The following is an 18,514-nucleotide window of genomic DNA, read 5'->3' as shown; positions in this document are numbered from 1 at the left end:
AAAAAGACTAAAGCAAGCCTCCAAATCAATAATAGAGGTTTCAGAGTGATAGGATTATGGGTGATTTAAATTTGGATGTTTTTATACTCCTGTAATGCTGCTGTATCTTAAGTAGAAAAGAAAAAGATTAGCAGTGACTTTTTTTTTTTTTAACTTGACAGCTCTGGGCAAGGTAGGAATGTTCAGTTGATAATGTGGCCACCACCACGTTGTTCAGTCTGGGTTCCTTATTCCAAGCCCAACATTAACACAAAACCTGCCTGGATCCCTCTGTGTGTCTAGAGAAAAGTCAACTAACATTCTAAAGAGACATAAAACTTTTAATTAATCATTTCTACTGGAAAACAATTTATGATTGTAGTTCAGATTTTCAAGAAAGAACAGCTCATCAACCCATTCTGGCAAGAAAGAATGCACAGTAATTTCTCCTTAACCCAGAGGACTCCTTGAGCAAGGTCAACGGGGCGTGAGTTTACTTCTGTATGCCTCTTAGGAAATTGAGTTCGCCCGCTCCCTGTGTGTGGACTTTGAGACCCACTTTCAGGGTTAATTAGAAGAAGGGAGTCAGAAACTGGAACTTGAAAAGGGAAGCAAAGCAGATGGCGGAGACAGAGGCTCAGGTCCCCATCAACTTCCTCAAAGCCCCCAGAAGCAGAAAGGCTACCCTGTGCTCCAGGGAAGTCTGCAAAGAGGGGGGGCATCAGGGAGGTGCATATGGGCTGGATGGAGGCAGGGCCCTGGAGGCAGGAACTAACAACCCTGAAATAATAAAATCAGAAACATTTAGGATATTTTTATAAAAGATGAGGCAGAGAAACAAGAAAAAAGGGCTCTTAAATATGCCCACTCTCTGCGACAAGGCAAAATGAATGTATGAGTGTCTCACTGGAATGCAGGGGTGGGGGGTAGGCTTTTAAATATTGCATAAGAAATAGGGAATGGAACTGAGCAGCACAGAAACTCCGCCGTGTCTCCCACAGCACAGGTGTCTTCTGCCCTGTTTTCCTCTCTCTCTCTTTGGTGTATGTGGCCAGATTTCCTAACATAAAAAGTCCCTGCCCTCATTCATCCAACCCTGTTGGCCCTGCTTTGACCTCATGGTGCTTTCCAGAAATCGGAAGGGATTACTGGGTTTGCTTCCTACCAAATGTGGGAAGCCCCTGTCCAGAGTCATGGGCTTGTTTTATGGGGCAAAGCCGTGGGGGGAGGGGTGTTAACGTCAATGTGCTCTCAACGGCTCCGTCCCCTGAGCCTCAACGCCTACATGACTTTGTTTGGAAGCCACGAGGCTGCTGGATACCATTAGCGCCCGTGTTTCCAAGCGCCTTCCACGTGCTAACAGCGCCAGAGCCTGCCACTCCGGCGGGGCTCTGCGCCTCTCTGGCACATGCATCATTGTGACAAGGCTGGGGATGATGTGTCGCTGAAGGGATGAAGCCATCAGAGAGTTAAGTCCAAGATCAGATTAAATTTAATTATGGGATGGGAGAATTCTCATCTGTCATCCTGGTGATGAATTAACTGAGGGGAGGGTTGTGAGCTTCTCAGAAAAGAGGGAGAGGAAGAATAAAACGTATTGACAGAAGGACAAACAGAAGGGACCTGTGGTGCCCTTTCCGGAGCCCAGAGAATCAGAAAAGTCCTTGGCACAGAGCCTGACAGCCCTCAATTCCTCCCCGCCATGCACACTTTGTCTTAAGAATGCCCCTCTACAGAGCAGCTGTTTCAAAGTCCTCCCAGAAGTCCCCAGGGCCACATCACTTGGACCCTGTGCTGGTCATGCCCTGTCCACGCATGGGCAGCCTGAGAGCTATGGTCCTCACCCAGGAGGGGCCTGCAGCGGGACATTCTATGTTTGTACATGGGCAGCATTTATGTGGGGTCCTGTGCACACTCCCAGTGAAGCGGGCCCCAGACCCAATGGGTGCAAAGCGCCTGGGGTAGAGGCAGGATTCCCTCCAAAGGGGTCAGGGAGCGGAGGGGGAGGGGCAGAACTGCTCTATGCCTTGACTGTGGTGGGGTTACTTGACCACATGTTTGTCAAAACTCACAAAACTATATATTAGAAAGAGTGAGCCCTGGATGGTTGCTCAGTGGTTAGTGTTGGCCTGCAGACCAAAGGGTCATGGGTTCAATTTCCAACCATGTACCTTGGTTGTAGGCTCAATCCCTGGCCCTGGTCTGGGTGTGAACTGGAGGCAACCAATTGATGTGTCTCACCTCTCTCTCTCTCTCTCTCTCTCTCTCTCTCTCTCTCTCTCTCTCACTGTTTTCCTTTCCTCTCCTCTTCACTCCCCTCCATTCTCTCTAAAAAGTCAATGTAAAAAAATATCCTCAAGTGATGATTTAAAAAAAAAAAGTAAATTTTATCTTAAAAACTCAATTATATAAAAAATGAAATGGTATTATGAATTTAAAAAGTTAGGCTGGAACACTAAGCATAACCTGGACCTGCTCTGGACAAAGAGAGACATACCTTCACTATTATCTGTCTAACACACAATTTTGTACATAACAGATAATCAATAATTGTGTCAATTGGGAAAAAAGGCACTTGGAGATGAGTGTTAACACGCAGATTCCTAGGCCCCACTTTCTGTGTGTCTGGGCCAGGACTCAGGGGTCAGCATTTGTCAGGAGTTCCTGGTGGCCCGCGGTCCCAAGGACCACACCTGAGATGCTGGGGGAAGCCCTAGGGCTCTCAGTACTATTCTCCCTGTTGACCACCCTCAATCACTTGCCACAGCCAATTGCCTGATTGTCCATCAAACATGGAGTATGCACCCCCCCCCCCCCCTTTGCTCTGACATTCTAATTGCCTAGCAATGGCTCTAAGCTTGCTCAGCTCTTTCTACCATGGCCGGCTACAGGCTACAGAACATTTGGGGCTCAAGGACTGGAGAGCAGAGTGCCCAAGTTCAGGAGTCAGAGAGCTTGAGTTTGAAGAGTGGGACGGAACACACTACATGAGTCTCGCACCAGTAAAAGGGGCAGTCGCTACCTACGTGACTGCACTGAATTCATCACTAAAATAGAAATGGGTTTATCAGTAGCAACATTTTTGGTTCCCTGCCTCAACCCAGCCAGGCCTCTGGCCTGAGTGCTCAGAGCTGTCTGTAGGCAGGCTCTGACCTGTGGCTCTGGATCTCACTGCAGCCTGTCACAGGGCAGGGCCCTCAGGCAAACAGCTCAGCTTAGAGCAGCCCCAGAGCAGTCAGAAGTATTAAGGGGCCAGGAAGATGCTCCATGCCCCCGAGCCCCTCAGAGAAGCACTGCCCACCCATTTCTCTCAATTTGACCTTTGCCACCAAGGGAAATCAGGAGCAGTGGATGGGGAGGGTAAGGGCTCGGCTGAGAGAGAACAAAGGGAGGGGCTGCCAAGAAGGCCATTGCCATGGCCTCTACCCCTGTGGGGCGACCTTGGCTGCTCCAGCTTGGGGACCCACCCGACCTGGGCCCAGGATGGCAGCAGCCTGGAGTGGGGTGAGGAGCTGTCGCATCCTTGAACAAGACTCTATACTGTAAATGGGGTCAAGCTAACAGCAAAGGCTGCTGCTGTGTCCTTGATATCCTATTTTTAAATGACAGTTAGGTTCAAAAAAGAAATGAGTGTTTGTTTAATCCAAATTAGTAACCAGTCCAAACCAAGGCTGGTCATAGCTCCTGGCATACACTCGCCAGCGAACAGGCTCTCTGAATGGCTGGGAACCATTTCCATCTTGTTGACAAACACACGTTACAAGACAGGAAATTACCCTCCTCAGTGCCCATTTTATCTCTGTTTAATTGCTGTTTGACAATAAATTACAACAGAGTCCATTAATTAAGCTAACAATGTCCATGGAACACCAATTCCTTCTTCTGGGAGTTGCCTTATTACAGAGCTTTGAATTAGTCTCCATTAACCCACAGCACTTTATGAAGCAGTTTAAAAAGATGCCAACGCACGTGACTGGTGGGGAATGACTCCTGGTGTAGAGGGAGCTGTTAGGAGGAAGAGGAGAAACCTTGACGAGCCAGGGGAGGGGCAGCCTGGTGGCTGGAGGGGAGTTCCCACTCTAATTCTGAACACGCGGTAGACCAAAACACACCATTAGACTTACTTTACTGGTAAAGTATTGCCCAGCCTGTGTGGTTCAGTGGTTGAGCATTGACCTATGAACCAGGAGGTCAGAGTTCAATTCCCAGTCAGGGCACATGCAAGAGTTGTGGGCCAGATCCTCAGGGTGGGGTGTGCAGGAAGCGGCCAATCAATGATTCTCTCTCATTGATGTTTCTCTCTCTCTCTCCCTTCCTCTCTGAAATCAATAAAAAGATTTTTTTTTAAATCAGTTGATGGAAAACAACCATGGCCAACTTATAGTATGAATCCTAGAGCTGTAGGCAGCAATGAGCAGCCTAATTTGGTCTGCCAGTCCATCTTCAGCTACATGGCAAGAGCATCCATCTCTCTCTGGACTCCTCCGGGTCTCTGTGCATAGTCTGAACATGCCATTCCCCAACGTAAGCCCTTCTGTGTCTCTCCATTGCCCTCAGGGTCAAGTCCCAGCATCCCTTGCACCATCTGGGAACTTGTTAGAAATACAAAACCTCAGGCCCTAATCCAACCTCCCAACTCAGAAACTCTGGGGGTGGGGCCCGGTAGTGGGTGCTTCCAGGTGGTTCCCCAGCACACTGATATGTGGGCATCTGTGCTGTGGAGCACGATCAGGCCACTATAGATCTGCCTCTGCACCTCCCTTCTCTCAGCACTTCTTTCCCTCTTGCATTCTAAGCCCTGGGCAAAGAGGGCACCTCTGTCCTCCAACACACAGCACCCTGAGCTATCTTGCTCCTTCCACCCTGACTATGCTGTAGGTTTCCTGCCTCTTTACTTGTCTTCCCCGCCCCCCCCAAGTGTAAACCACTTGAGAACAGGGTGGGTATCTTATCAGTTACCAAATGCAACTGTGACTAGCACCCACAGGAGGTGATCAAGATGTATCTGTTGAGAGAATGAGTGAATGAATGAATGAAGACACTCACTGGCTTCTTTAGTCCCTGCTGCCTTTGATGCCAAAACCCATTTTCCCAATGGGAAGAAGCCCATCTACCCAGTCATTCTTCTGTACCCTATGGCACTTTTAGCCAATTATCAATTCTGGCAGGGCCCAGTAATCAATCTTGAATTAAACAGATAAGATTTGAACTTAAAATGCTTTGGTTGTGCTGGACTCTGCTAGGTGACACAATGCTGAAGAGCCTAAGACCATTGGAAAACACAGATATTTACATTATGATTCATTAACAGTAGCAAAATTAGTTATGAAGTAGCAACGAAAATAATTTTATGGTTGGGAGTCACCACAGCATGAGGAACTGTATTAAAGGATTGTGACATTAGGAAGGTTGAAAACCACTGTGCTAGAAGGCCTGCATTCTAGCCTGCTTTGCTAACAGGCACTTGTCCCTCCATGCTTCAGTTTCCTTATGCTGTCTGCTACTTCCCAGAGCGGTTGCAAGGACCAAAGGATTCGGGATTTGACCTGTCTGGCATTTCTCCTTCGGGGGACCCATCATCTTGAAGGGCCGAGGGTCTGGACTATGAGAACTGCCTGTGGTGATGGCAGAGGGAACACAACTCTTCTTCCCAGGTCCTGGCTTAGTGGGAAACAAAGTTCTCCGAGCAGACAAAGCTGTGAGCCTTTATGAATGCATGCATGAGTACTTGTGAATGAATGTAAATTTGCATGTGAACAGGTGCGTTCATAGGACATGAGAGAGACAAAAGAAGGTTTCAGGGTACTTTGTCCAGGGTCTTCCTTTCACAGGACAATCTGCGAGTCTGGCTTTGAATCAAACATGTAGTACTCCTCTGGAATTGAATAATAAATGTTTTCCCAATTGATAGCTTGCCTTTTATTGCTATTGATTGACATAAAAATGTTTTAAATTTTTATGAATGGCAAGTGGAATGACATTTTTCGATATGCTTATTCCCAATCTTCAAGAATTTCTGCTAAGCGCTCGTGTGCGAGCGCTTAGCAGAAATTCTTGTTTTCACTTTGTTGGTTGATCATTCTGTCCTTTTTGAGTTATCTTGTGTGTTCTAATGAGAGATTCGAGAACACATGTTCTCTGAAATGTACTGCAAGCACCTTCCTCCTTCCCAGTCAGCACCTGGCTCTCGCACCAACACTACAGACCAGGTCATTCTTCCGATCAAACTGATGGCCTCCCAGGGTGGACATGTCCATCAGGTTTTCACCAGGGAATCTGCTAACCCTTTCTTTGAAGGTTTCTGCTAACCCTTTCTTTGCAGGCTTTTGTATATAATTACAATACATACACTTCTCTATTAGCAAATGATCCTCAGTTTACATTTTCCTTTCAGTACGGCCCATGCCCACCACTTGTGAACCTCACAGAGAAACAACCAGAACTCTCCCCATAGAACAGGTGACAGCCACCCAGGTAGAAGACACAGAAGTCCCACAAATCCCTTGTGGGCCGCTGAGTTTACTCTTTTCCTGGTCAGGGATCCTCCTACCTGGGGTCCCCAGCCATGGCATGGGTACAGTATTGCTGTGTGGTTCTCTGGTGGCCCCTGGTCCAAGCAGACATCTTTTGCCTTGTTGTTGCGAAGCTGCAGGAATAAGAAAAACATCCATCAGAGCTCATTCTTCAGAGGATGCCATGGGCACCAATACTATGTCTATGACCTTCACCCACATGGCTCCCTGAAAAAGGATCTCAGGAAACATTTGGACAAAGAAACACTGGTCAGACATTGGTTTTCCAAAGTGAGCTTCAGCACCAATGCTGGTTTCAATAACATTACGAATCACAGGACAGCTTCTCAGTTCATTACTGACAGAGAGGCATGGAAAACAGTCATCAAAAAGCAAGCAAAGGCCTTTCCATCATGCAGAACTTTAGCATTATTTATTTATTTATTTATTCAAAAAATATCCACTGAAGGCATACAGCAGGCCAGGCACCAAGTGTTCAGAGTGCACCTTCAAAGGAACAGACAAAAGTCCCCTAATTTGGCCCTCCAGGTGCACTGTGTTCTATGTGGGTGTCCATCCCACCCACCACCCTGCAATCTCAACCAGCGGGAAAACAGCAATGCTGGCCTTCTCCATGTACATGGTCCCCTCCAGATTATGCTCTCCATGGAAACCAAACTAACTGGGTAAATCAAGACGAGGGGTTCAGAGATGGAGGGGAGGTGGCTCCTGAGCTAAATGCTAAAAAGGACAGTTGGAACAATGCCGGCAATATTCTGTTTTTTAGCCAGATGGTAGCTATGTGGACATTTGCTTTATATTGTTACACTGCACATATATACTTTATGCCCACTGTATATGTGTTATATTTCATATGATAATGCCTAAAGGAAAAAAAAGAAGTGCAAAAGTGAACTAGGGGCTAGGGCAGACCAGGCCATGAGGGTAGTATGGACCAACTGCAGTATTTTGAGCAGAGGAGTTAGTGACCCACTGTTTTGTGCACACTGACATGCTTTTGCATGTAGGAAGGCAGTGTCTCATGCATGCAAAAGTCAGGATATAAAGCATACACATAACTTTCTTTTAAAATTATTTTAAGACATTCTAGATAACATAGATAAAAATATTTTAAAATGAATGAAAAGTGAATTATTGCCTAAGTAAGCCTGGACACTGGCACTGGATGTCCAGTGAGGCAGGAATGCCAAAGGTGACATCTGCTCAGAGGGGTGTGTCTCCCTTCGTCACTGGCTGGGGTCTGGTGTGGTGATAAGAACTACTAGTAGTAAACTTTAAATTACACTTGTCTGAATATTGGTAAATTTTGTCACTGAACTGAATTTGACTACAAAGTTATTCTTAAAGAAATGTATAAAATGCAAGTAGCCCAGCTGGTGTGACTCAGGGGGTGAGTGTCAATCTATGAACCAGGAGGTCACGGTTTGATTCCTGATCAGGGCACATGCCCAGGTTGCAGGCTCCATCCCCAGTGGGGAAAGTACAGGAGGCAGCAAAAGGTTTTCTCTCATCAATGATGTCTCTACCTTTCTCTCCCTTCCTCTCTGAAATCAGAAAAAAACATATTTAAAAAAATAGTGGTATCTAAATAATGGTAGATTTTGTTACAAACTAAATTTGGTCAGTGTGACTTTTTTCATTGAATGCGATAGTACATCTGAAACACATTTCAGTTAATGGTGAGCTCAGCAAACAGAAGATGCTGAAAACGTTAACAATGCCTGGGAATTGGAGTAAGTTTTGTTTTCATCTTTATATTTTCTACAAAATGTATTCCTTAAATGTATTACTTAGAAGAGGAGATTTCTGCATAAGTAAGACGTCCTCCCCACCCCAAAATCAACAACCATCTCCAAGGCCATCCCTTAGTTGGGCTCCAGAGACATCATTTCCTCTGCCCTGGCCATCTTCCCGCATTTTCCCATTTTTATTCTTCCTTTGTTAGTACTATTTTGTTCTTCTAATTATAATATTACACATAAACACTAGTGATATCTGGGAGACATGAAAAAGTCCCCACACAAAACCTGCCTGTCCCACTTGCTTTTAAGAATTACATTATCAATACTTTTCTCAAGTCATTAAACTTTTGTACAAACCTTTTGAAATAGCTACAAACTATATTTAAACCATTAAGACAGTATATTTAACTAACCTTCAAGTTAGATTCAGAATTTTTGATTAAAAAAAAAAAGTCACTAAGATGAACAATTTTACTCTCAAATCTTTGTCCTCATTTCAGATTATTTGCTTAGGAGAAGAGTGGAATGGCTATCATTAAGCCCTGTAATACATGCGGTTCAAATTGCTTTTTAAAAAGCTCATTTCAATTTGCACTCTCATGAGAGGATATGTGGCTTTTTATATTACCAAGACCTTGCTGGCAAAGTACCAGCACATATTCTAACAATGAGTATTTGTTCACTTGGTAGTAGGAGAAAAGCTATTGCAATGTATTTTAAAATTAGTTTTCACTTCTTTGATTATAAAATAAATTAGAAATTTTCATGTTTTTTTCAACTATTGTATTTTCTTTTGTACTTTATTTTTCTCTGGGATTTTAAATTTTATTTAGGTTAAATTTTTAATTTAAATCATTTTTCAGGGCTCATTATCTATTAATGATACTATCCATTCATCTATAGTATTTATGGCTTACCTATTTCCAGTTTGGCATATATTTCTCTGTTTGGTTGATGTATAGATTACTTTAATATTTATGAGCTCAGATCCATTATCCTTTTCTTTTACATTTTCTTTCATGGCTTTGATTCTTAGAAAGCCCTTCCTTCCCCTTTTAGAGATGAGATTCATATCTATTTCCCTATGGTTCTATTATGGTTTCTTTTCTTTCACTTAATGCTATAGCTCATCTGAAATTCACTTTGGGATATGGCAAGCTGTTAGAATCTAAATTGTTTTCTTTTCCAAAGAGCTAGGCAATTTACCTAATTATCTTACAAATAATCCATTCACTGCCCACCATTTTCCAATGCTTCCTTTATGTTTGATCTTACTTTGGTAACAAAAAACAAACAAAACACCCAAACCATGTTATTTTATTTAAAAAAAGAGAAGACTTCATAATTACTGCTGTGTGCCAGTTACTGTTCTAAGAACTCTACACATCGTACGTTTCATATTCCCAACAACCCCATGCAGTAAGCATTTTCCTTCCCCCATTTCACAGATGAAGGAATGGAAGCTGAGAGGAGCCCCCTGAGGTAGTGGATTCATCCAGCAGGCTGGCTCCGGGGTCTGCATGACACAGACTGCTCCTGAAAGAAGCAAGCTTCCCTTTCCCAATTCCCGCTCAGGAGAGACACCTGGCCTGGACCCTGATGTCTGATTACAATAGCCAAGATCTGAAAGCAACCCAATGAATGAAAAAGCTGCGGTATATTTATACAATGGAATACTACCCAGCCATAAAAAAAGGAAATCTTATTCTTTGTGATACATTGGTAGATCTAGGGAGCATTATGCTAAGTGAACTAAGCCAGATAGAGACAAGTACTCATGATTTCACTCATATGTGGAATGAATTTAATGAATAAAATGAACTAACAAGCAAATATAAACACTCATAGGCCCGGCCAACATGGTTCAGTGGTTGAGCATCCATCTATGAACCAGGCCACAGTTCTGTCCCTGGTCAGGGCACATACCAGGGTTGTGGGCTTGATCCCCAGTATGGGGAGTGCAGGAGGCAGCCAATCAATGATTCTCTCTCATCATTGATGTTTCTTTCTCCCTCTCTCTTTTTCTTCATCAATAAAAAAAGGAAAAGAAATGAAGCAGACTCATAGAGAACAAACTGACAGCTGTCAGAATGGAGGGAAATTGGGGGGCTGGGTGAAAAAGGTGAAGGGGTTAAGCAAACACACACACAGGCACACACACACACACACACACACACACACACCCTCATAGACACAGATAACAGTACGGTGATTACCAGAGAGAAAGGTGGGAGGGTAGAAGAAGGTAAAGGGGGGATAAATGGTGATGGAAGGAGACTTGATTTGGGATGATGAACACATAATACAATATACAGATGATGTATTATAGATCTGTACACTTAAAAAAACTATAATTTTATTAACCAATGTCATCCCAATAAATTCAATAAAAATTAAAATAATAAAAGGCACCAGGCATAAAGTAGGAAAATTCACAGCTATAAAAAAGAGTAAACATGCTAAATCAAAGAATGCCTTGCTAGCTTCAGTCTATAATCAGAGATGGAGAATCTTTACTAATAATAGAAGAATATGCAAATTGACTGGGATGCCATCACAGTAACAGTAACGACCAAACAGCAGGCTTTGTGGGGCAACCAGGCCATCAGGGGGGATAGTGAGGGACAACCAAATAACTGAACAAACAGGCTGCATGGGGCAGTCAGGCTGGCGTGGGGGGAGAGGGAGCAGTTAGGGGCTACCAGGCCAGCAAGGGGGCGGGGGGGGGCAAGTAAGGGATGACCAGGCCAGCAGGGCGGTAGCTGGGGTAACCAGGTTGGCAGGAGGGGGCAGTAAGAAAGGAGCAGGCTGGTGTGGGGGGGTCAGTTAGGGATGATCAGGCCAGTAGGGGTGGCAGTTGGGGTGACCAGGCTGGCAGGGTGGGCATTTAGGGGCAATCAGGCAGGCAGGCAGGTGAGCAGTTAGGAGCCAGTGGTCCAGGACTGTGAGAGGGATCAGGTTTAAACCAGCAGTCAGACATCCCCAAGGGGTTCCTGAGAGGGTACAGGCTGGGCTGAGGGGAACCCCCGGCCCCATGCATGAATTTCATGCACTGGGTTTCTAATGTGTGTATAAAAAGCACATATGTGTGTGTATAAAATATATGTTTTTAGTAAAAAACAATATACACACACAAGAAAGAAGACCACACATCAAAATGTACACATTATCTATGCCTAGATACAATCCTGGCTACATGACTGATAGGCTGTAAAACTTAGGTAATTTAATTTCTCTAAGTCTCAGCTTTCTTATCAATAAAATGGGAAAAATACTAGGACCTCATAAGGTGACAGTGAAACAAATTCATATGTAAAAAGCACTTTTAGAATAGTGCATGGCATTTTGAAAGCACCCAGTAAGCTTTTATTTTAAAACTTTTCTAAAATCTATATTTATGACAGTTGTAATAAGAAAGAATTCAGGTGTAAGGAAGGTGCTATTTTCTCATCATAGGAAATACGAGAAGCACATTTGCACCCTTTCTTTGGTGGTAAATGGCCCTGGGCCACACAGCATTGAGCCATGGAGAGATCCAGTCTCCACCTCATTTTATACCCAACTTCCTAGTGAATGTCCCATGTACAGGTTCTAGGGGACTTCAAAATCAAAATGCTCCAAAGAGAACTCATTAGCCATTCCACACCACAGGCTGAAGGATGGCCCACGCCCCACTGTAACATTCCTTTTGTCTCTTCTACCAGTTGGGACTGCACCATCAAAATCCACTCACTGAATGAATGAATGAATGAATGAGTACATGAATGAATGACTGTTTCTTATTTTCTCCCATCAAAGCAATATACAACCCGTGGCTCAGAGCATGTATGGTCTTAATTACCTCCCCGTATGCAATGGTGTTATTGTATCTTCTCATTTCTGGGTAAACGTGGTCCAGGTACCACTGGAAATTCTTACACTTCAAACTTTTCCTTAAGGCTCTTCTTTCAGAGACATCACCAATGTCGATTCCCGGGTTCTGAAAGCAAAGAGAAGCAAAGGGCATTAGTGACTGTGGTAAACCATTGGAGTGTTACCCTCGAGTAAACGGTTGGAGAAAAATCTTAATTTCTCTGCAAGCTACTCCCAGTGTCGGATTTAAGGGCACCTATTTGATCATCTATCCCCAAACTAGACACTACTGTCCTCTGAGCACATCACACGGTCCCCAAATCAGCTGCCCTGATCATTGCTGTGCAAAAAGGGTCCCGGGACACCCTATGTGGCACCCTGTATCCCCGGCTGTGCCTCTCCCACATTTTCTGAGTGACTATCGAGCCAATTATCAGAGGAATTATTTGATTAAGACAAGGAAATAGATGCCTCTACACCACCTCCTGTCTTTCTTTTTCTGCACAGGTGTAATTTCCCCCTTTGTTGGCTCTTTGTGGAGTTCATTTATGCAGAAAGTGAAATAATTTTCCATCGCAAAGCTTGTAATAATGTCCTAATGAATAATTCACTCTGCTTTTACAGAAATGAACCTGTAATGGGCTGCTGTGTGCTGACAGGGAGAAATAAAGTAGCTGAAATATGACTCCACAGACTCAGCCACAAGATGGCCCTGAACTGGTGGATACAGGCTGCTCTCCACAGAGACCACAGAGGCGGGGAGCCACACAGCATCTTGGGGGTCCAGGAGAGATCAGATGATTTCATTAAGATTTCTTCTTCAGCAGCCAAACAGTGATTTCCAAAGGAACAGCCCTTTAAATGTCAGACATTAAAATTCAAAGGCAAGCTGGGGTTCTGATATTTAACTCTTTGTTTTAATATACTTAGCATGCTTAACGAGAACGGTCCTTTGTAAAAAGTGTGGTGGGGGACTCTGGCGTTAGGGACCAGAGGTGGTTTGTGATGATGGAGAAGGCATTGGGATAGTTGGCAGCCCTGAGGTCTTAGGACTCAAAGTCACACCACCATTCTAGGTCACAGCTCCTCATCTGCAAAACGGGAAAAATAACACCCATTCCACTGACATCACAGGGTGTGGGCACAGGTGAATGAAGACTGGACTTTGCACCCGCCTCTGCCACGTGCTATGTGCAGGACCTTAATAAGCAAGTCCCTTTTAACCCCCAGAGCTTTAGTTTACCCATCTGTAAAATGGACATTACACTAGGTTCACATCAAGTTAGCATTTATCGAGCCCTTAATGTTTGCCATGCTCTGTTCCAAGCCTTATTTTTAGCTTCCCAGGAGCCCTAGGAGAGAAATGTGAACAATCCCTGTTGTACAGATGAGGAAACCGAGGCAGATGGTTCCTAAGCTTGAGGTTGTTTTGAGGGCTAAATGAGATATTACAAGTAAGGAACTTACCTAGCGCCTGGGACTTAGTAAGGGCTCAACAAATGTTGCCTATCTTGATATCCTAACATGTAACATCACTTATAATGTCACAGCTCAAAGCACTCCATTGCCATGGGGGTTTTCAATACTGTAGAACCTTGTTTCCACAATTGTAACAACAATGATATAAATGCTTCACTTTCATCCTCGTTATCCACAGACTCTGCACACATTCAACTGCATTTCTGCTGTTTTGGGCTCCAGCTTCCTGAAACATGGAGGCTGCTATTTCTCAGCAGGAACATTCTAGGCAATCCTATCAAGGGCATGGCTTGGACACTTGGCTGACGAGGTAAAGCCAGCTGTGGCTGGGGGTTCGGCTCACCCTGCTATGTGGCAGAGGACAAACCACACTCACCGACATTCCTATACCCCTGCCAGGCACTGCTCTAAGGATGTCACTGTACTTAGATTTAGTACTTTAGATGTAGTTCTCACAACCACCGAGGAAGGAGGACCCGCTATTACCCCCATTTTATAGCTGAGGAACCCAAGGTACAAAGGCTGTATAAATGGATTCATTCAAGATCTCATAACTAGTAAGTGGCAGGGCTGGGATTCAAAGGGCTGCAGTAACACGGGCATTTTCCTAGGCTACCTTCTGGGCAGAATATGGGGAAGAGCTGAAGAGCTATGTAAACAAGGGATTCAGTAGACAGTGGGGGCACATGTCACGAGGCAGCTGGAGCTCCACAGGAGGGCAAGCCGTTAGAGCAGATGACAGGGTCTGGTGCCAACAGTTTTGGGCAAGGACCTTCCGAACAGTGCATGTTTGGAAGCAGGGCATCCAGATGACTGTAATAAGACTGGGACTGACCCAATATGACCCTTCTAGTCCTTGTAAATGGATTTTGAGGTTTCTGTTGTCACAGTCCCCCTGCACAGTGAGGGCTCCAAAACCTGGAGCTCTGTGGACCCCCTCAAAATGCGTTCATAATTTTGCAAGTCTGAACATCTTTCTAGGGAGGAAGTATCAGCTTATTAAAGGGGTCAATGTCCCATCCAACACAAAGATCAATGTTCTAGGGAGATGGGGAGGGTTTCTGGGCCCTACCTCCAGCGGCAGGTTCCACGCTATGTACACGTGAGACTTGTAATCGTCCATCCAGACCTCAGCCACCCGGAGAGCATTCCTCTTGGTGTAGAAGCCGATGTTGCTATTGTATGGCTTCTTCTTCCGCTCGATGTGGGCCACCCGTGAGCAAGGCAGGACCTCCATGCTGCCCCCGCAGAGCCATACCTGGAGGTGCAAGGACTTCGTCAGCCTGAGAGAGACATTCCCAGAGGTCACTGCCCCTCCCCGAGGCCCCAAGGCAATGGCTCAGGAGACATAGTGGAAGTGAGAAATAACATGTTAACATATGAAGCCATATGAGATTTCAGGGTTGGTTTGTATCTGCAGCCCTAACCTAACCTAATTAAAACAGGTAGAAGAGATTTGGGGAATTTTTATAAATATGTCTAGAATATTAAAATCCAGCTCTGGGTAAGAGTGACCCATCAAGGTGCTCCTGGGACACATGGCTTTCTCTGTTCTCAGTGGTGCACTGGCATCCATGAAACCCCCCCCTCCCACTCCCCACCTGCTGGAACTGTGTCCAGGGGATTTAGACTGGAAAATTCAAACTAAAAAACAGGCCATCTTTGTTCACATCAGCACAAAGTACCAGGACACAGGGGTCTAGTTCTGCATTGTTAATATGCTCCAATGTGGAGTCCGGAGAGCACAGATGCCCGGCATTCTAGAAGCATCCACCCCAATAAGATCATGTACAGGCATCACTGTTCCTGGAATAATCAGGTGGAAGGCTGACAGGATGGTTGTCTTCGAGAGATGCCAAAGCTCAAGGAAGCGACACCTGCTGTTCTCTGCCTGGGCATGGCAGGCGTCCAGGCTCCCAGGCCCTGCTTCCAGGGGAAGCTGGACCATCCAACCACTCTCAGGCCCAGGCAGGAAAAACAAAGCATTTCTGATTGCCCAGAAGGATTACTTTGTGAAATGTCCTGCTTCTTGGGAAAGGAGGAAGAAGACACAGAGTGATTTCAGGGACCTGTGAAATGTCCTGCTTCTTGGGAAAAGAGGAAGAAGACACAGAGTGAGTTCAGGGACCTGTGAGATGTCCTGTGGAGAGCTCCTGTGTATTCCCCCGTAAAGGACATTGTGCTGGTGAACTGACTGAGGTCAGCACAAAGTATGCTCATCCCAGACGGGGTCATTTCAAGCCATTCTACCTGTAGTCTTTCCTTTTTTAATTTTTTATATTTTATATTTCTATTGATTTTCTACAGAGAGGAAGGGAGAGGGATAGAGAGTTAGAAACATTGATGAGAGAGAATCATCGATCAGCTGTCTCCTGCACAACCCCTACTGGGGATATGCCCGTAACCAACATACATGCCCTTGACCGGAATCGAACCTGGGACCTTTCAGTCCGCAGGCTGACGCTCTATCCACTGAGCCAAACCGGTTTCGGCATGTAGTCTCTCCTTGAGTATCTGTCCACCTCTCCTGGTCCTTTATTGATTAAATTTGGTGACAAAATTCATATGTGTGTGATCCTCTGTTTCTATTTCCCAACTCTGATTATATCACAGGGAAATCATATACCTCTGGAACATTGTCCCCATCACCAAGAATCCTCATTCACTGCTCATGCCTTCAATGAGGAGACAGTGAGCGAAGGGATTTGTAGACAGTGGTGCTTCAGACTAATCTGATTTGGAACCTGGTAACTAGGTGTCCTCTTTAGTTGAGACAGATGCGTTAGAAGGAAGCCAAGTCAGGGAGGCAAAATATCGCAAAAGATCTGTGGGGAATAGGGGAAAGACACCCTGAAGGGTAAAACAAGGCAGCTAAATTTCTAGGGTTGAGGAAAAGACACAGAGTTCCACAGTTATGTGGCATTTGATAGTTCAATATTCAGGGGGCTCTGGCTAAGTAGCTTGGTTGGTTAGAATGAGCCAAGGTTGTGGGCTTGATTCCTGGTCAGGGCACATACAAGAAACAGCCAGTAGGTGCATAAATAAGTGGAACAACAAATGGATGTCTCTCTCTGTCTCTGTCTTGTTCTCTTCCTCCCTCTTTTCTTTTATCCCTCCCTCCCTCACTCTCGAGTCAATAAATAAATATTTTTTAAAAAGATTGAGGAAATAAATGAAAAGACACTCGTGGTCACCAATGAGAAAAGTTAATATTGTTAGGATGGCAATACTTGTTAAACTGATCTAAAGATTCAGCTTTCAACAAGGGTGCCAAGACAATTCAGTGGGTGGGTGGGTGGAGAATAGTCTTTTAATTGTGCTGGACAACTGCAAAAGAATGCCTTTGGACACTACCTCTACAAAAATTGAACTGTAAATAGAACTTAATTAAACTGTAAATTAAACTTAATGTAAGAGCTAAAACTGTAGAACTCCTAGATGAAAATACAAGAGCATATTTTCATGACCTTGGATTATACAAATGTTCATCAACTGATGAATGGATAAACAAATGTGGTATATCCATACAATGGGATATTATTTAGCAATAAAAGTAAATGGAATACTGATATATGCTATGATATGAACAAACCTTGAAAACATTATCCTGAATGAAAGATGCCAGTGACAAAGAACCATATACTGTATGATTCCATTTACATGAAATGTCTAGGATAAGAAAATCCATAGAGACAGAAAGTAAATTGATGGTTGCCTAGGGCTACTAGGGGTGGGTTTGGAGAAAGGTAGAAAGACTGCTTCTTTTTAAGGTGAACAAAATGTTCTAAATTTGTGTTGATCATTGTACAATTCTAAATATACTAAAAAGCCACTGAGTTGTACACTTTAAATGGGTGAATTATAATGGTATGTAAGTATCTCAACAAAGCTGTGACAAAGTAAAGAAATTGATAGGAAGACAGATAAATAAGTTCACAAAGAGATGGAGAAAAGAAATTCCAGAGTTGGATTCCGGGTTGGGGAGGTCCCGAACGACTGAGGAAAACCAAGAAGGGGTTGGTACAAGCAGGGATCACAGGTGCAGGTATATGAAAAGCCTCAGCAAAAGCCAGGAACCCAGTTCCAAGAACAGAGCCACCAGGTGGGAACAGAACCTGCAACCAGGCCTGTTTGGTGCCAATCCTTGGTAAGCTGCCCAGATCAAGGTCAGTATTGCTCCAAAGCCCAAAGTGCAATTATGCTCATGAGAAGGCTCAAGTGGCCTCGTTAGAAGTAAAGGTGAGAAGAGAAGAGGAGTCAGGTTGCACCCTGCGTCATATCCCAAATCTCTTAAATGACCAGGGAGCAATGATGTCCCAGGCCAAGATACAGGCAATGAAATACTCCTGTCCTGTGTGGCATGAACCTGGCTTCCTGTGCTGGGCTCTGGCATGTAGATATGAATTGGCTTGCTCAGTGAGAACCAATGCACAGCCACTTGGCTCTTCCTGTATAGTCTGGGGTGGGGCAAGGGGCTCTCAGACTCTGTTGGACCCAGAAAAGAGAGTGAATTACCATGGTAGGTACTGGCCCAGATTCCTAGTCTCTGTCTGGAGAAGCCTGGGTGTCAACTGTTAGATGAATGGATAAATAAGATGTGGTACATATATACAATGGAATACTACTCATTCATAAAAGAGAATGAAATCTTGCTATTTGCAAGAACATGAATGGATCTAGAGGGTATTTTGCTAAGTGAAGTGAGTCAAACAGAGAAAGTCAAATACCATATGATTTCACTTATGATTTCACAACAAAAAAAACCCCACACCAAATGAATATACAAAACAAAACAAAAACAGATCCATAGATAAGTAAAACTAGCTAATAGTTTCCAAAAGGGAGGGTGGTGAAGAGATAGGTAAGAAAAGGGGGAAATGGGAGAGAGAGAAAGAGAATGAATCACAAGACTCTAGGTCCTAAGAAGTC

General features: G+C 44.4%; 1 protein-coding gene across 1 annotated transcript in view; it reads right to left on the bottom strand.

Annotated features, from left to right (window-relative positions):
- GALNT17 (polypeptide N-acetylgalactosaminyltransferase 17) overlaps window positions 1–18,514 on the bottom strand; it is a 395,934-nt gene that overhangs the window by 16,659 nt on the left and 360,761 nt on the right. Inside the window, exons 7-9 of the mRNA XM_084880693.1 lie at window positions 14,658–14,843; window positions 12,096–12,233; window positions 6,530–6,625 (exon numbers count right to left, since the gene is read on the bottom strand). Coding sequence (XP_084736819.1) covers window positions 6,530–6,625; window positions 12,096–12,233; window positions 14,658–14,843 — 420 coding nt within the window. The remainder of the gene's footprint in view (window positions 1–6,529; window positions 6,626–12,095; window positions 12,234–14,657; window positions 14,844–18,514) is intronic.

This window comes from Pipistrellus hanaki, assembly GCF_964339955.1.
Source record: "Pipistrellus hanaki genome assembly, chromosome: 4".
Classification (NCBI taxonomy): domain Eukaryota; kingdom Metazoa; phylum Chordata; class Mammalia; order Chiroptera; family Vespertilionidae; genus Pipistrellus; species Pipistrellus hanaki.
The sequence above is the reverse complement of the archived record's forward strand: the minus strand, read 5'-3'. Positions and strand labels throughout refer to the sequence as shown.